At 38.0% G+C, this 16,245-nt stretch overlaps 1 protein-coding gene across 4 annotated transcripts in view; it reads left to right on the top strand.

The window, feature by feature from the left end:
* The first annotated feature begins 2,587 nt into the window (after positions 1–2,587).
* Positions 2,588–16,245, top strand: part of ACVR2A (activin A receptor type 2A) — an 86,321-nt gene continuing 72,663 nt past the window's right edge. For 2 of the 4 annotated variants that reach the window (XR_004527435.2, XM_019925530.3), the window contains exon 1: positions 2,626–3,232. Coding sequence is in view for 2 of the 4 variants with exons in the window: in XM_019925530.3 (XP_019781089.1) it covers positions 3,178–3,232 (55 nt within the window). In the remaining 2 variants the exon portion in view is untranslated. Of the gene's footprint in view, positions 3,233–16,245 lie in introns of all 4 variants that reach the window. The other 2 variants (XR_012333128.1, XM_019925528.3) reach the window with 2 other exon arrangements.

Genomic DNA, 16,245 nt, shown 5'->3' with positions numbered 1-16,245 from the left:
AAATAGGAAGGAAAGAGGGGCAGTAGGGTTAGCTGCAGCTACCTCTGTCTTCTTTTTAAGCTTTGGAATTCAAGTGGGAATTAGTCATATACTCTCATGTCTTATTCTGTTAAATTTTTTTTTGAATTCTTTTTTTCTACTTACAAACTAAATATTTCTAAAAATGAAAGAAACTAGCCACAATAGGTTTCTGGTTCATGTGAACTGGGGAATATTCAATATTATGTTAGTTTGTTGATCTAATTAATATAGGCATGTCTTTAGAATCATCAACATTAAGTATAATACTTCTATTATACCTAGGTTTTTAAAAAATTTTTTTGAAATATAGTTGATTTACAATGTTGTGTTAGTTTCAGGTGTACAGCAAAGTGATTCACACACACACACATACAGGTTATTACAAGATATTGAGTTTAGTTCCCTGTACTACACAGTAGGTGTCTGTTGGTTATCTATTTTACATACAGTAAATATTTTTGAATTTTTAAGAAATGCAGAGGGCGGGAGTGAACACAGATTCAGGAACAAAATGGATAGTTACTGTTACTGGATGTTAATAACTTTTACCATGGAGTTATTTTAACTATTAGAGAATAGTCTAGTGAAGACTTTGACTTGTTGCTCCTCTTTCATATTACAGAAAAATATTTTTCATCTTCTCTTCCGTTCTTATACTGGAAATTTGGGTGGTAAGATAAGGAATATTTTTTCAAGTTTTAGTCCTATTGCTGGTTATTCCAGTTATTCCACTTGCTCTGGTTTCACAATTCAAGAAAGATTGAAGCGATGCAGAGATAAGACAACAGTGGGGCCTGATTCAGGGCATAACTAACATCAAATTCCTGAATGAACTAAATAAAATACACTCTTCTACTCCAGAAATGTTAAGGAATGGAAGATTTATATTTATTCCTTGACCAGCTCATAAAGTCCAGAGAACTACATAATATGAGATTACATTTAGACACCTTGAAGACCAACTAGGGACTTAACTGTTGCACAGTATCATTCAAATTCTGAGCACCACGACTTGGGAACTGGAAATCTTGGAGAGAGCTTAAAGAGCCACAATGATTACTAATAACCTTGACAAGCTGTAGAAATGACCAGATAATTACAGGATGAACTTAATAGAAATACACAGTAATTTACAGGAAGAGAAAAATAAGACTCTATAAGTACAAGGGAGAAGGCTTGGCTTTGTGGGAAAATGTGGGAATCAGTAAACCATAAGCAAAACATGAATTAGCCATATTGTCCAGATGTTTTATTTTTTATTAATAAAACCCCAAAACTTGTAGATTACATGTGAGAATATTGTATTTAAGAAACAGGCAGTTATCCCCTAGTCACTTATACAGTTATTTATTAAGCACCTATCATATCAGGCTAGACACTCTTAGGGCTGGCATAAAACGGGGAAGAAGACGTAAGACCCCCATCTTCACGGAGCTCGCTAAAGTGTAGTAAATAACAAAGCTAGTACCTTTAATACTCTCTTCAGTTTGTATTCTGTAGTCAACTCGAGTACAGCAAATACTGTGAGCAGAGATCCTACTTTTACATTTTGGATCCCATTCCATGCCTAGCAGCATCTTTTAAGCAATCAACTTGGATTAAGGGGTAAAAATTAGCCCTAAAAGAACTAAAATTTGAAAAAGTAAACACTTGTCTGATCATCAGATATGTCGATCGAAATCTGCAGGTTTCCTCTTAAGCGCGTTTTAAATATTTGAGAACCTATTACATGCAGAACAATTCTCAACACAATGCTTTGTGTACAAAAGGGAAGGTGGGAATGGATTCATATTGCACATCATGATAATTGCTGTGGAAATCCTGCACGGGTGGACAGCCCATCCTCCGCGGGTTATTTTTCCCCGTTTCTTTTCTCTTTTAGCCGAAAGACAAAACGCTTAAAACAGAAGCCACAGGGGTGGGACACACCGCTAGGACTGGGGGTACAAACACCAGCTCCTGCAGCTCGGCAGGCGCGGAGGACCGACTCCCCACCCCCGGCTTCCCGGCGCCCGGGATTTCAGAGCGGACGAGGCGTCCCCCCAGAGGAAAGACAGGGCGCCGCAGACGCCCCCCCCGGAGGAGTCACCAGTCACCCGCCCCGCCCCGGGGTCCTGTTCCTCTTGGGCTCCCCGTGACCATTCGGGTGTGCGCTCCGCAGAGAGGCCAGTAGAGCACGGTTAGGAAACCAGGCACTCGAGACCCCAACAACATTTACTTGCCACCCACAGTAGCCCCACCGCCCAGCAGGCCAAGCAGGCCGAACCACGAGGCCTCGCGGTATCGAGCCTCCGCCCGCCCCGCCTCCTCGCCCTCCTGCCGGCCCCGCCCTCGCTCTCTCACCCCTCCCCCGCTCCCGCCTTGCTTCCCCGACAATCTCCTCGCGCTCCCGGCCCGGCACGCGCGCTGCGCCCGGCCGCCGCTGCCACCGCCGCAGCCGCCGCCGCTGCGGAGCGTTCCTCCGCGGTGCCTGGCTTCCAGCTTCGGGCCGGAACCGGAAGTTTAGGGGGCGGGGCCGGCGGAGGCCAGGGAACCGAAAACGCGGCCGAGCCCGGAGCCTGGAGTCGGAGCCAGAGCCTGGACCAGAACTTGGCCGCCGCCTGCGCTGCCGCCGCCGCTCGCCTCTCCTTCCCCGCGCCGCCGCCGCCGCCTCGGCCGCCACCGCCGCGAGCTCAACCGCCAGTGGTCCGGGGGACTTTGGGTGTCCGGGCTGAAGGTCGGTCCGGACGTCGGACCCAGCTCGGTTCCCGGACTGTCCGGGCGGCAGCGGACGCCGCAGCCGCCGCCTCTTCGTCGCCTCAGCCTGGCGTTTTGTTCCGAGAGACCCGAGAGGCGAGCGGAGCTGACAGTGATTTTGACAGTGATTTAAACCCGCTTTTGTTGTTGTTGGCTTTTCGTTGTTTGGTTTTGTGTGTTGTGCTTGTGTGTGGCGGTTTTTCCCCCGTGGTGCATTTTTTTTTTTAATTGTTGTGCTCGCTGTTTTTATTTTTCATTTTTTTCCCTCTTTTTTTGACCCCGTGAACGCTTTTTTGGTCGGGGCTTCCGAATATGTTTTATGACGGTTGATTTTACACCAGGAGGTTTGTTTCCGAGGAAGACCCAGGGAACTGGATATCTAGCGAGAACTTCCTACGGCTTCCCCGGCGCCTCGGGAAAATGGGAGCTGCTGCAAAGTTGGCGTTTGCCGTCTTTCTTATCTCTTGTTCTTCAGGTAGGTGCATGGAGCGCGGCGCGGCGGGGCTGCTGCCGCTGCCGCTGCTGGCGGCTGCGGTTGTTGTCGGGTCGACGAGCTTCAGCGGAGCCTGGGGAGGTTTCCCCCCACCCCGAGCCCCTCGGCGGCCGCCCCCCAGGGCTGATTATGATATGGAAATCTCCATGAATTTTCCTCGTTTTGAGTTAGGTCGGTAAGAGTGACTGCTCTGTTGTTGTGGAAGTGAGAAAGTCATGGTTTGTGGCCGTAACACTGGATGACAGCGCTGGTTGGGTTGCAATTAAGCCGCAAATACCACAAGTGACAATTTATGCAAAGGTTTGAGACCCGAAAGGCGTATTCCAAAATGTCCTTTAGTGTGGCATCCTCCAAAATAAGGGTGTTTTTTTGTTGTTGTTGTTGTTTGTGTTTTAACGTCTTTTAATTAGTGCTTCAGTGACTATCACAACAGAGATCAAAGTCAGCTGCTACTTAATTTTGACCGTGAGAAACAATGCATTATATCAGCAATTTCATCTGGGTCTCCCCTCACGTTTTCTTCAACTTCAGTGTCCAGCAGTGTTAAAAATAGTTGTAGTTGTTGTTGTTGGAGTATTAGCAATAACCCAGTGCAGAAGAGGTATGCCGCTGTGTGTTGGTAATGTGCTGGCTTTCAACCACCATTTATGTGCTCTTTTCTGGCAGAGATTTTGCTTACCTACGGAATACTTATTTTAAACGCGTTGTATTGAAGCATTGTTTTCGGTTTAGAACAGCCCATTTGAAATTGTTCACACTGCCAAATACACTGTAGTCTTCCAGGGTTGGAAGAATAATCTGGCCCATTTATATTTGAAATTTTGATTTTGTGAGAACGTTCTGTGGTTGCAACCAGTGGTTGGAAAACTAGTCTTTTGTATTTGAAATTCTGTAAATGAATACAGCATCTAGCTCAGAGGTGTGCAAATGTACCTAAGAGGAGAGTTAGTTTGATAGAAGAAACAATTTTAAAGTGGCAGTGGATCTATTTATCATAAAATTCAATATTCAGTTACTAGGTTGTGAGATAGAATTATAGGGGGACAACGAATTGACAGGTTTGTGGCCATGTCTTTATCTCGTTTGCCACAGGGAAATTAGAGGGTGGTAGTCTTTTCTTTGTGTACCTCTGTGGTGTGTGTATTTGTGTGTGTGTGTGTCCGTGTCCACCCATCCTCCCTGCCCCCCTTTTTAATAGAATCTTTTGTAATGTATAGAATTTTGCTGAATGGTACATTTCCTTGTGGTTAATAAATGGATAAAGTCTAGTCTTATGTCTGTAGTGGTATTGATCAGTTCCGGGTGGGCTGAATGTGTTGTGAAATGGCGATCATTGCCAGAGATTAACCAACAGAATCATGTCTGTTTAAATGGAAGAAAGAACATGCTTAAGGCAGGCTGACAGTTCTTTTTGTGCACGGTTTGGGGAGGAAGATAAACAATGGTGTCTCTGAAATGAATGAATACTGGATAACATTAAACCTCTTGCTTTTGTGACATAACTTAACCATGTAGTTTTAATTTTTCCTGTAGTACTCTTCCTCCTCTGGCCCTATATGTTCTGGTTGGTGAACTCCTCTTGTTCTCATCCCTTTTTCTGATCTTCTGCCCTTGAGGAGGAGGGGCATCATGGCCACTTACCAAAGAATTGTGGACATTATTCCCTCCCAGACCCACCTGAGTCACACTAATTGGTGAAGGAGGCTATTCTTGAGCAGTCTCAAGGTATTACTTCTGGAAAAGAAGGCTGTCGCTACAAATCTTACAGCTTCCTCTGCTTGGCTTGGGAATAAAAAGAATTGAGCATTAGTTTCTTGTAGGATTATTTTCACTGAGTCAGGAGGTTAATAGCTAAAATTTTGAAATAAAGTAATTTTGTTGCTGGAGAGCACATAGATATTGCACTTACATTAAACTAAGTATCATTGCATCTTTTTTTAAAAAAATAAACAATCCTAGTTGAACTAAAATATAATTCTGTTGAAGATAATTGAAATAAATCTTAAAGACTTTCATCCATATTTATACATGAAGATTTTTATTAAAGTATCTGATTTTTTTGAAAGGCTTTTGTTATGCATCAAATGCACTCTAAAAAAGAATTTTTTATGTTTTTTTTTCCGAATTGATTTTTCTATGTAGTATGTAATCTGACCTGCTGGAAGCATGAGAATGGCTATTTTTATGAGAATTAAAAAATTTCTGAAGTTGTAATTTTTTTTGTTTATGGGTATTTGATTGTTTTAAAAATCAGGTGAAGAACCGTAGTAAAGAGCAGTTTTATTTCAGATGTTTAGGATGGATGTTTACTGTTTTTTTTAGTATTTTGTGGACTTTGATTTTTCATTTTCCATCCCATGGTATGTATACTGGAGACTGATTATGTAGACTATTCCTCTGGGATATGGCTAAGTGTATAATTCACTCCTCTCATTCTGGGGGAAACATTTTTGAGTTTTTCCCTCATGCTGAAATGCCTTCACATTCCCTTTGATTTTGAATTTTTTCATTACTCTTATCCTTCCTCAGGTTCTGTTTCAAAACACCAATCTACTTCTTAGTTGTTTTGTTTTTAAAGCATTATGATTAGTTTGTATCATCCTCCAAATTTGTTAAAATGTGAGGATGAGTTTAATATTTGCTCTAGGACTTAGGTTTATCATATCTAGAGTGATGCAGCTATTGTATTTGAGTTGCATTGGATAAGTTGAGAATTCTCTTGGTTTCTGTGGGAACTGGAACAGTCTGGTCCATATATTTGATGAAATAAGAAATGCAAATACAGTAATTTTGTGCATTTTCTTCAGTTCAGCTAGGCAGTACTGTGTGTGTATGTGTGCACGGATGTGTGTGTATGTGTGGTTGAGGGGTCATTGGCAGTACAGTGAATCTTCTGGGACTCTTCTGAACTTTGACTAACAAGTGATAGATATTACATGCTTTGTTTTCAAAGGCAGAATCTCTCAAATATAATCCGTGATCAAATTCAAATATAATATCTTGGAACATTAAGACCAGAAGAAAAACAAAACAACACCCTCTCCCTCAATTCATTTTTTTCTGTTTATGATAAGACAGTAGTTCTCAAGCTTGGGTGACTTTTGCTCCCCAGCCCTGCAGCTCTCCCCCAGGGGCCATTTAGAGATGTATTCGGTTGTCACAATTGTGTGGGAGGAGGGGAGGGTGTGCTACTGGTATCTAGTGGATAGAGGATGGGATGCTGGCTAATCATCCTATAATGCACAGGACAGCCTTCCACAACAAAGAATTATCTGGCTCAGAATGTCAATAGTGTTCAGGTTGAGAAGCCCTATTCTAAACTCTTAATTTTAAAAAGCATTAGTGTGTTAGTAAAAGGTCTCTGCTCCCCCTCACACAGTTAATCATCTAAATTTTACAGGTACATGGTATTGATGATCTCCAGCTGACCTTGTATTGAGAGTTTTCATTAGCTTGTAAAATTAGAATGATTAGAAAAATAGGCTATAGGTATACACATTATTTCATCCTATTATGCTTTAATAAAAATATTTTGTTGACTGTTTTGAATAAACTTTCTCCAGTCACTTGTTATAATGGAGTACTTATGAAGACTGCATATTCATGGATATGATAAATGATTGGTCAAGGTATCAAGTTTAATTATATTTGTTTTGATTCAGTAGTTTCTTTGCAATAATGATCATCTTTAAGAATATTTCCTTTTATCCTTATTGAAATTACTGTGAGTGATGTGCTGGCAGCAGGTGTGTGTGGACCGGGGGTGGGGGGGGGGAGAGGGAGAGAGAGAGATTAATATGGTATCTGAAAATTTCGTAAGTTTCGTATGGAAGAAATATTTTCACTATTTTATTTTACCTGAATGGAAAAACTGAATTTACACCTTGAGTTTTTTTTTTTTTAAGAGTATTTCCTTTACCTAGCAAACCTTAATTTTAAGAAACTTTTAAAGTAATTTCTTAATTACATAATTTTTTTGAGAATCATTATCTGGGTTTTGGTTACCATTAGACTCATTTAGGCTATACCGCTAAGTAATATTCTGTGGTCTATTGCAGACCCTTGTCCTTTTTGGGGTTAAAATTTGACCATAATTAAAAAGTGTTTACCTTGTTTTGAACTCTGGTTTTAAGGAAGTTACCCAGCCAGCCAGGATAAGAATTACAGTGAAATACTTAAAATAAGTAGCACTAACCAATAGAAAGGAAAAATTCTGAAATTGCTCCCACAGAAAAGTATACAAGTAAGTCTCATACTTTCTTTGTAACACATCTCCCCAGACATATCTCTGGTACTAACTGACATTTTCACCTTTTGTGTCCATCAGACTCATTGTTTCATGAGAAGTAAAAGCATAACTAAACCACATGAGATTTTAGTAATCTTTAAATTGTCTCTTTAGACTCTAAAACTATTTTGTTGCTTTTTTAGTTTTGTCATTATCCTTATTTCTCATCGTTGGTGTCTCATAAATCTGTGATTTAAATGTGTCTTTTCATGCTCTCTAATGTTGCCACTATCATGGTGCCCCTCAGTAAGTTAGCTAAGGTTGGCAACATTTGATATTGAGGTCACTAGCACGCCTCAGTTTTATTCCATATTCTGTAACATCATTTCTTCCATTCCCTTTCATTGTGATTCCCTTTCTACTTTCCTCTCTTCTTTATCTTCTCTGTCCCTTCTGTACTTTCCTCCCTATACTGTAGGCTGCTTGTTTGTGGAACCCACTTGTTCCTTAGTCTCAAGGGTGGCTCAGGAGGGCTCACCCTTGGTTTAAATCTAAAGGGATTGAATTTAGAATGCTTGAGAATTGACCAGATAGTCTTTTCTACTGTTCTTTCATTTGTTGGTTTCTGGAATACCACACACACTTGGGACTGGTGTTACTCTCTTGGAAACAAATGGCTTGAACTTTACATTGCTCTGATTCATATCCGTTTTTAATATGCTGTTTTTCTTTAACTCTTGCTGCTTTCAGAAAGTCTATCTCTTATTATTATTCATTCATCACCTCTGTTTAAGCCAAAATTTGACCAGACCAGAGAGTATATTTATTGCCACAGCTGGGACCACATTAGACTTCCTCTGTGGTGTATTTAATTGTTAGGTTGGTTATAATAGTCATGTCTAGACAGAACATTGATTTCAAATTGACTATTGAACATGAAAGTTCCAGGAATAGTATATAGAGGAAGGAGAAGGAGAAGTCAAGAAGGTGAGAAAACTGCAGATAGCAATTGACTTTCTGTCATTCTCCAACTGTTCTGTCACTTTCATATACGCAACACATCTAGTGGTTATGCTTTGTTTAATAAAGGAGCCTAAAGGGAATGTGCTGTTGTTCCTGAGGTTGGATTTCTTAAACTATTAGTATGGTGACTTAAGGGGAAAAATGGGAGGTTCTTAAGCGGTTGTGGTGGTCAGTAGACTTGGGTTCTGGTGCCAGCACTGCCGCTGTACAGCTCATCTGTCATTTCTCTTACCTGAATTATTGTAGTATCTTTCTAGCTATGACTAGCTAAGTTCCCTGCCACTAATTCCTCTTCCAATCCAACCACATACCTGCCAGACTGACCTCATTAAAAAATAAGTCTGAATATGTCACTCCTGCTTAAAACCTTTCATGGACTGTGAGTCACCTTTAACATAAAATCTGAAGTCTTAGAAGGGCATACAAGGTCCTTTTTCATTTAGATCCTGCCTGTTTTCTCTAACCTCTTGGTATAGAGGATAAGAGTATAGGCTCTGGAGTTAGACTTTCTTGCTTTTACATCCTCGCTTCACAACTTAACCTTAGGCAGATCACTTCACCTTTTGTGCTTCAGTTTTGTCATCTACAAAATGGGGATATTAATAGTGCCTACCTCACATAGTGGTTTGAAGATTAAATGTCAGATAAATTCTAGGTATTCTGCTGTGGCTCCTCCTCAGCATGAGTCCTATATGCCAGATATACAAACTCAACCTTCAGTTTCCTGAATGTGTCCTCCTTTATTGTATATTAGTATGGTACTTTTGTACATGTTATTTCTTTCTCCTTTACCTGGCTAACTCCTTGTGTTTAAGACTGAGAAGTACCACCTCTTTAAAAACAAAAGTTCTCTGCCACTCAGCCCAGATTGAGTTAGTTGATTTCTGTTCTTTATAAATGACCTTGATTTCAGTAATTAATGTAAATATTTACTTGCATATATACAGTGTAGACTCTGAGCTCTTTGAAGACATCTTCTCTTTATCCACAAACCCACTCCTAAAACCTGGTACACAATACGTGCTTAGCAAATGCTTACTGAATAAATGAAGTGACATTTTTTCATTTCTGGGCCTGAGTTTCTTTTGTATATTAAAGCGATAAACTTGGATTAGATGATCTCTGAACTTTTTTCCTACTCTAAAAGCTTTATGATTCTATAGTTCTAAGGATATAGTTTAATAGTGACATTTTATTAAGAAAAAGTGATTTTGCTGGTTGTTTTTTGAGTATCCTTAAGTTCTGCCCCCTTTTTTAATGCCGTGTCTCGGTTCCTTAGACTAAATCTTTTAATATAATTTGAATTGTATAGATTTAGAAGACATCGTAGAGTGCTTCAAATTCAGTGGCTTTCAGCTTTTTTGACCATAACCCACAATAAGAAATACTCGTTGTCTTGACTCAGTTCCCATATACATAAATGTGTATGTGTATTTATCAGAAATAGAAGTTTCATGAACTTATTGTGTGCAGGACACTTTTGTTTGTTTTTTTATTCTATTTCATTAACAAATTTTTGATTATGACCCATTAATTAATTCAGTGACCCACTAATGGGTTCTAAACTCCTAAAAAATACTGGCTTTATTCTTTTGACCCAATCCTCTGAGTAGAGAAGGAAGCTGCCTATGTAAATATGTGCAATAAAAAATATGTGCAGTGAAAAATATGCTCATTATTTAATCTGCAAAGGAGAACTTGTGCCTAGGTGCAGAATATATGGAAAACTAGTCCCAAGGGAGAACATGGACCTACCCTGACTGAGCTAGTATCTCTCTTGGACTAGCTGGATGACTTATGGACACACAAAGGTGCTAGAACAAAATTAGATTGTAATTTGAACAGTTCAGATTTCTTCATTTAGGAAAGGCTTGTTGGAGGAGATAGCTCCCAATAATAGGAAAAAAAATGTCTTGGCAGGAGGTTAAGTATATTCATCTTAATATGAGGGATTAGGAACAAAATGGGATGAGGAATACAGAAAGCATTTGTGAGTAAACTTGACTGTGGATGGAAGGCAAGTTGAAATGGAGGAATTTTTGACTAAATCTGAGGAAGAGATTTCTGTGATGAAAAAATGTTTATAACTGCTTGAAGTAGAACAATCTCAGTTGAGAGGGTTAAATCCAGATGAAAAGTAATTAAAACCAAGAGGAGGTAAGCGGGTGGATGATGGAGACCCTGATAGATGTCCCAAATACTTACAGTATGTGGACTATAAAATAGAAAAACAGCTTGAAGATTAAGGTAGGATGGTAGCACTACTAAATAAAATTGGTAAAGAAATAACAAGCCAGAAGAAAATAGGAAGCACTTTCATAACTAAAGAAATTCTACAGACAGAGATGAATTTAGAATATAAGCATGAATGAAAATATAAACATAGATTTGGGAAAATAAGAGTTCATAAAAAACGTGAGAGCATATAATATTCTTTAACACACATACACTGTACGGTGTATATGTCTCCATTGTGAGGTTGAGTTAATTCTAAGCTCTAGTAGCTCAATGTGTTGTTTGTGTTTAAATAATGGTCAGATTCCAGTAATTGCAGTGATTGCTCATACTGGTCATTCAGATTATATTCTTTGAAATCTATGTGAGGCATTTTCTTCACAGTAAATTATACTGTTTTATAAAAGTAGTTTTAGAAACTTTTCTGAAGTTGGTATATGTGATTCAGACCTGAATCCTAAACCTTTTCAATACCATTCTTTTGGACTAGATAAAAGTATTTTTTTCTTTGGCTGACTATCAGTAGCTGTAATCATATTGGAAATCATTATATTCTCTAATGTTGCTGAAGAAAAATAAATGTAAAGCAATGAGATAATTATTAGGAGGACTCATGTAGGGGGGGCTTGCCTTTTTAAAATGAATCGTCTTTACATATCATAGTAATAAGCCTATCTTATCTAAAGCTTTTGAGAAAGGATTTTTTTCCTACTTATGATTACTAACTATATTTTATAGAAATGAGACCTCTACTGGGAAAAATCTGTTGGTCTTCACATCTTTATGATATATTGTAAATCAAGCTTGTTCCAAGGCATTATTTCAAGAGGAAGAGGCATGGGCAAGTTATCAGATGTTGGCAAATTTCTAAAGTGCTGAGATTAATTTTTTAAATTTGTAAGCCAAGATGTAGTAAATGTAATAATATGCCACATAACACAGTAGCTGGTTCATAGCAGATCTTACATACATGTCAGTTTTTAACCTATCTTTAAAAACGTAATATGTAAAACATTTAAAAATACAGATTCAGTTGTTGGGAGGCTTTAAAAATTTGCTCGTAAATTACTTATAAGTTAATATGAAATAATATTCTGACTAAATGATTCAGCCAAAGAAAATATCAATAACGCTGCCAAGTAGGTGCCAGGAAACATCTAGAACATTCAGCTATCATAGTTCTTTTACAAAGAGTTCTTTAAGGTCTCATTGTTCTAGCATGCGTGAAAAGGAAACATTGGCATTAAACCTTCATCTTTATGTATTTGTTGGAATTTAAAGTATTTCTCATAAGAAATTTCACCTAAACTTTAAGTGTTTTAAAACTTTTCATGTAAAATCTTGAAAGATTCTCAAGTCAGTTTGGGGGTACCAGTACCAGCTACCAGCCACAAGCTTCGTAAACATGATCAGTGGAGTTTTGAGGTCAATATTTTGAATGTCGTGTAATATTTTGGATTAAAACTTAAGAGTCTCTCATTTAAATTCCTGCTTTCCTACTGACTCTTCTTTGACCTTGGTAACCATGAAGACTTTACTCATCACTAACTTAAAGAGGATGAAATAAGTATTCATTTATTTAACAAATAAATATTGAACTACATGCTAGGGGTACTGCTAGGTGGTTGGGATGTAGCAGTGAACAAGACAGACATGATAATGCCCTCACAGAGCTTACAGTCATAAAGTAAGTAGTCAAATGAATAAAATAATTACAAATTGTCATATGTGCTCTGACAGGGTTCTGAGAGGGTAACTCTTTATTTGCCTCACATCACCTATCACAGTCTCTAATTATTCAGTTTATTTATCTACCTATTTATCATCTGTTCTTTCCACTACTAGAGCGTAAATTCTGTGAGAGAGAGTTTCTCACTTATTCATCACAGTACCCCCAGGTCATGGCACGGTTTCTGGCACAGAGTAGAAGCTCAGTAAATATTTGGCTGGCTGCCTGAAGAAATGAGTGCAAGGATGGGACTGGAGAGATAGATAGGGACAAGATCCTGCAGGGCTTTTGATCTAAGCTGGGAAAGAGAATAAAATCCAAAGGGCAATGGAAAGCAAAGAGCTTTAAGGAGGAGCTTGACCTGGGTTATGTGTTAAGATCACTGGCAGCTCTCCGGAAAATATATTGGAGGTGTGTAGGAGTGAGGAGGTGAGACCAGTTAGGAGACTGTTATGTCTTCCTAAGCTAGAGAGACTCTCTAAGATCCTTTCTAGCTTTGTATTCTAGAACTTGCCTACACTTACCAGTCTTATTTTACTAGTTACCCCATTTTTTCCCGTACTTATTATTACTTAAGAAAAATGGATAGCTTATTGTGCATGTGAGAACTGAATACAGCGTCTCAAAAAAAAAAAAAAAAACTCAGAGAGAAAACACAGACCAGAGGTTATTGAATTTTTGTGGCAAATGCCTATCTTTAGATTCCATGCACCTGATAATTTATATTCTTACTAACCATTCCTATTTCTCTTTGAAACTTTGGCTTTACTTCTTTTCAAATGCCTATTTTTAAAAAAATAATGTTACCTCTTTATTGTTTTAACATGTAATATACGGTATTGTTGATATGGCTGAAGATTTAGAAGCAGAAAACTCAGCATATTTTGTATCTTAATTCTTAGGAATTTGATATCTTTACGGGTTATCAAGGTCTTACAATAAAGGCTGAAAGGATAAATAGTTAATACTGTAGACTATTATTTTTACTCAGGGCTATCGCCTCTGTTAAGTAGTTAGCTTGAATATTTTTATCTGAAAGATTTCAAGCCTCTACTGTTAGTGGGAGGGGGAGGTGGTGCTTGGCACAGGGAAATCAACTATATTGGCAGAAGTTCAGCAGCAGCATCTTTGACTAGGGAAAAACTGCATTATTACACAGAGATAAAGCCAGAAGAGACTGTTAAACTTTACTGAATTTAGCAATATAATAGTGGCTGCCTCTTTTCACTTGGTTTCATTTAGTTTCTTTCATTTTGGAAGTAGGTAAACCTAACTGCCCGTCTTTGGTTAGCCATCTTCTTCTGTAAAGAAGTGTAGCTTCACCCTGTAAATATTACAGGCCATTTTATTTATTATGACCTTAAAGTAGTTCTAGAAGAAGAACTGGTTGCTAGGCTTTGTGCTACTTGGTAGTGGAGTTTCATACATACAAGGTTAGTGAGTAGAATTTGCTAATTTTTTTTTTTTTAAGCTAAGAGTTGAAATTAACTTCTGTAAGTACATTTTAAAATGGTTTGGGGAGAAATGAGAAGTCAAAGCTAAAAGGAAATGATAAAAAATGAGTAAGGGCAGTTGCAAGATATTAATTATTCAAGATGAGCATGGTGATAGTAAAGCAATTTGATTAGTAGGCATTCAGAAGAAGAATAAAATCCCTTTCTAAATGACCATCCTTTTATTCTCTATAAATATTGCATAGTAAATCTTTCCAGGTAACCTTTTAAAATATTCTGTTCTTTAGTTCTTTAGAGATACATAATACCAGTTTGGGTGTTGAATTAGGAAGTTAATTGCTAATTTAATTGTTTGTTAAAATGTAAATAGAGATTGCCTGTTAGCTGAGAGGGCTAGAAATAATAGGAGCAATTAAATTAGTAGGGTTTAACTGCTGAGAGGACCTAACAAACTATCAGGTACTGTTTTCTAAATTAACTATCTCTGTCAGAATCATTTTTATGAAGAATAAACTACTCAAACTGAAGAATGAAATAAAATTAAAAGCTTAGGGTCAGAGAAGAATATTGTTACATATTTTTTCTTTTTGAATCAGTGAAGGGTAGTTTTGGTCTTTTATCTACAGATCTTTCACCGGTGTAGCCCAAGAATAGCCCTACATCAAGATTTGTAATTCTTAGTCTAGCAACATATATTTAGCAACCCTGATTAAGCAGGAGTTTTATAATTAATATCTAGTCTTATTTCCATGATACGGAAAGAAATCGGTTCACTAAGAGAGCATAGAGTAGATGAGCCTAGTCTGTTACAAGATTATAGAATTTTCTACCTTTGGAACATGTGGTTACCCAGCAAGGACTAGTTACAGAAATAGAAGCTAATCTTGTTGGTACAAGCGTAGCTGTTGCTTGCAAAGAATGGTTTTCTCAAAAACAAACAAATAGCAGTAGGTCCTTCATTTCAAATTCAGTGAAAGTAGTTAATTATGCAGTTTGGGGGCAGGTATAGTAGAAACAACAAACATTCTGTAGGGAGAAAATTTTTGTGTTGGGCCTTTCTTTACCATGGTGTGATATACCATGTGAACTTGAGAAAATTCTATAACCTTAGTTTATTCATCTGTAAAATGGAGTTTATAATACTGCCTCACAAGATTACAGTGAGGATCAAAGACTGCATGCACAGACATAAGCACACTCATATATGTGTGTGTATATGTATACACACACATACATATATATGAAGCTTTTAAAACTTCATAATGTTATTCAAAATATTTGTAATAAATGATTTTTTTCAAGGAGAGCAATAGGAGAGGTTCAAGTGAACTGTAATAACACTTTTAATTCAGAATTTGTGATTCTTCATCAGTAGACATTTATCTTTACCCTGTGAATAAAGGAATTAATTCTGTGAACAACTGAATATAAAATCTTAGAAGAATGTCTATTACTTACAGTGACCCATAGCTCCTACAAACAAATCAACTGTTTCTTATTCCTCCAAACTTTTTTTCCCACTTGCCTTCCATTAATACTTATGAGGGGGACCATATCTGACTTATGCACTGTAGTTTCCCCAGTGTTTGACATGTAATAGGTGCTCAACAAATATTTGTGAATGAATATTGAATGCTTTCAAGTGCTTAGGATAGAGTCCACAGACTTTTTTGTAAAGGGCCAGATAGTAAATATTTTAGTCAGTCTCTTTTGGAGCTACTCAGCTCTGCCAGTTGTAACACAAAAGCAGTCATAGACAATACGTAAATGAGTCAGTGTGACTGCGTTCCAATAAAACTTTATTTATAGATACTGGAATTTGAATTTCATATAATTTTCATGTGTCACAAAATAGTATATTCTTTTTTTCAACCATTTGAAAATGTAAAAACCATTGTTCAGCATCTGTACAGCTGCAAACTGGATTTGACCCATGGGCAATAGTTTACCAACCCCTGGCATACTGCATTGTATAAGTAGCACCCTCCCCCAACTTAGAAATAAATATATTATTTTCCAAAAACTTTGTTTGGAACCTGGGAAGCATTTTCTTATAGGATGATTGTCATCTGTGTTGGTTACGTTCCCAGACCAATCTACAAGCCTGTTTTACCTTGTGTTCTGTATTCCAGCAATACAGCTTTATCCCTAGGAATAACACTGTGTCTGAGGGAAAATGGATTTAGTATTCCTTCTGAGACCAGAAGAAACAGACTCTCCCCAGCACTCTCAGAATTTCCTTCTTCCCTGCTCTCTCATTTCAAGTACCCTGCTCCCTGGGGCTTCAATAGGGTGGTATGGTGACAGGACTAAAAAGCGCTTTGTG

Source organism: Tursiops truncatus, chromosome 7 (genome assembly GCF_011762595.2).
Source record: "Tursiops truncatus isolate mTurTru1 chromosome 7, mTurTru1.mat.Y, whole genome shotgun sequence".
In the NCBI taxonomy this organism is placed as follows: Eukaryota; Metazoa; Chordata; class Mammalia; order Artiodactyla; family Delphinidae; genus Tursiops; species Tursiops truncatus.
Note: the sequence above shows the minus strand (reverse complement) of the source record. Positions and strands in the feature narration are given on the sequence as shown.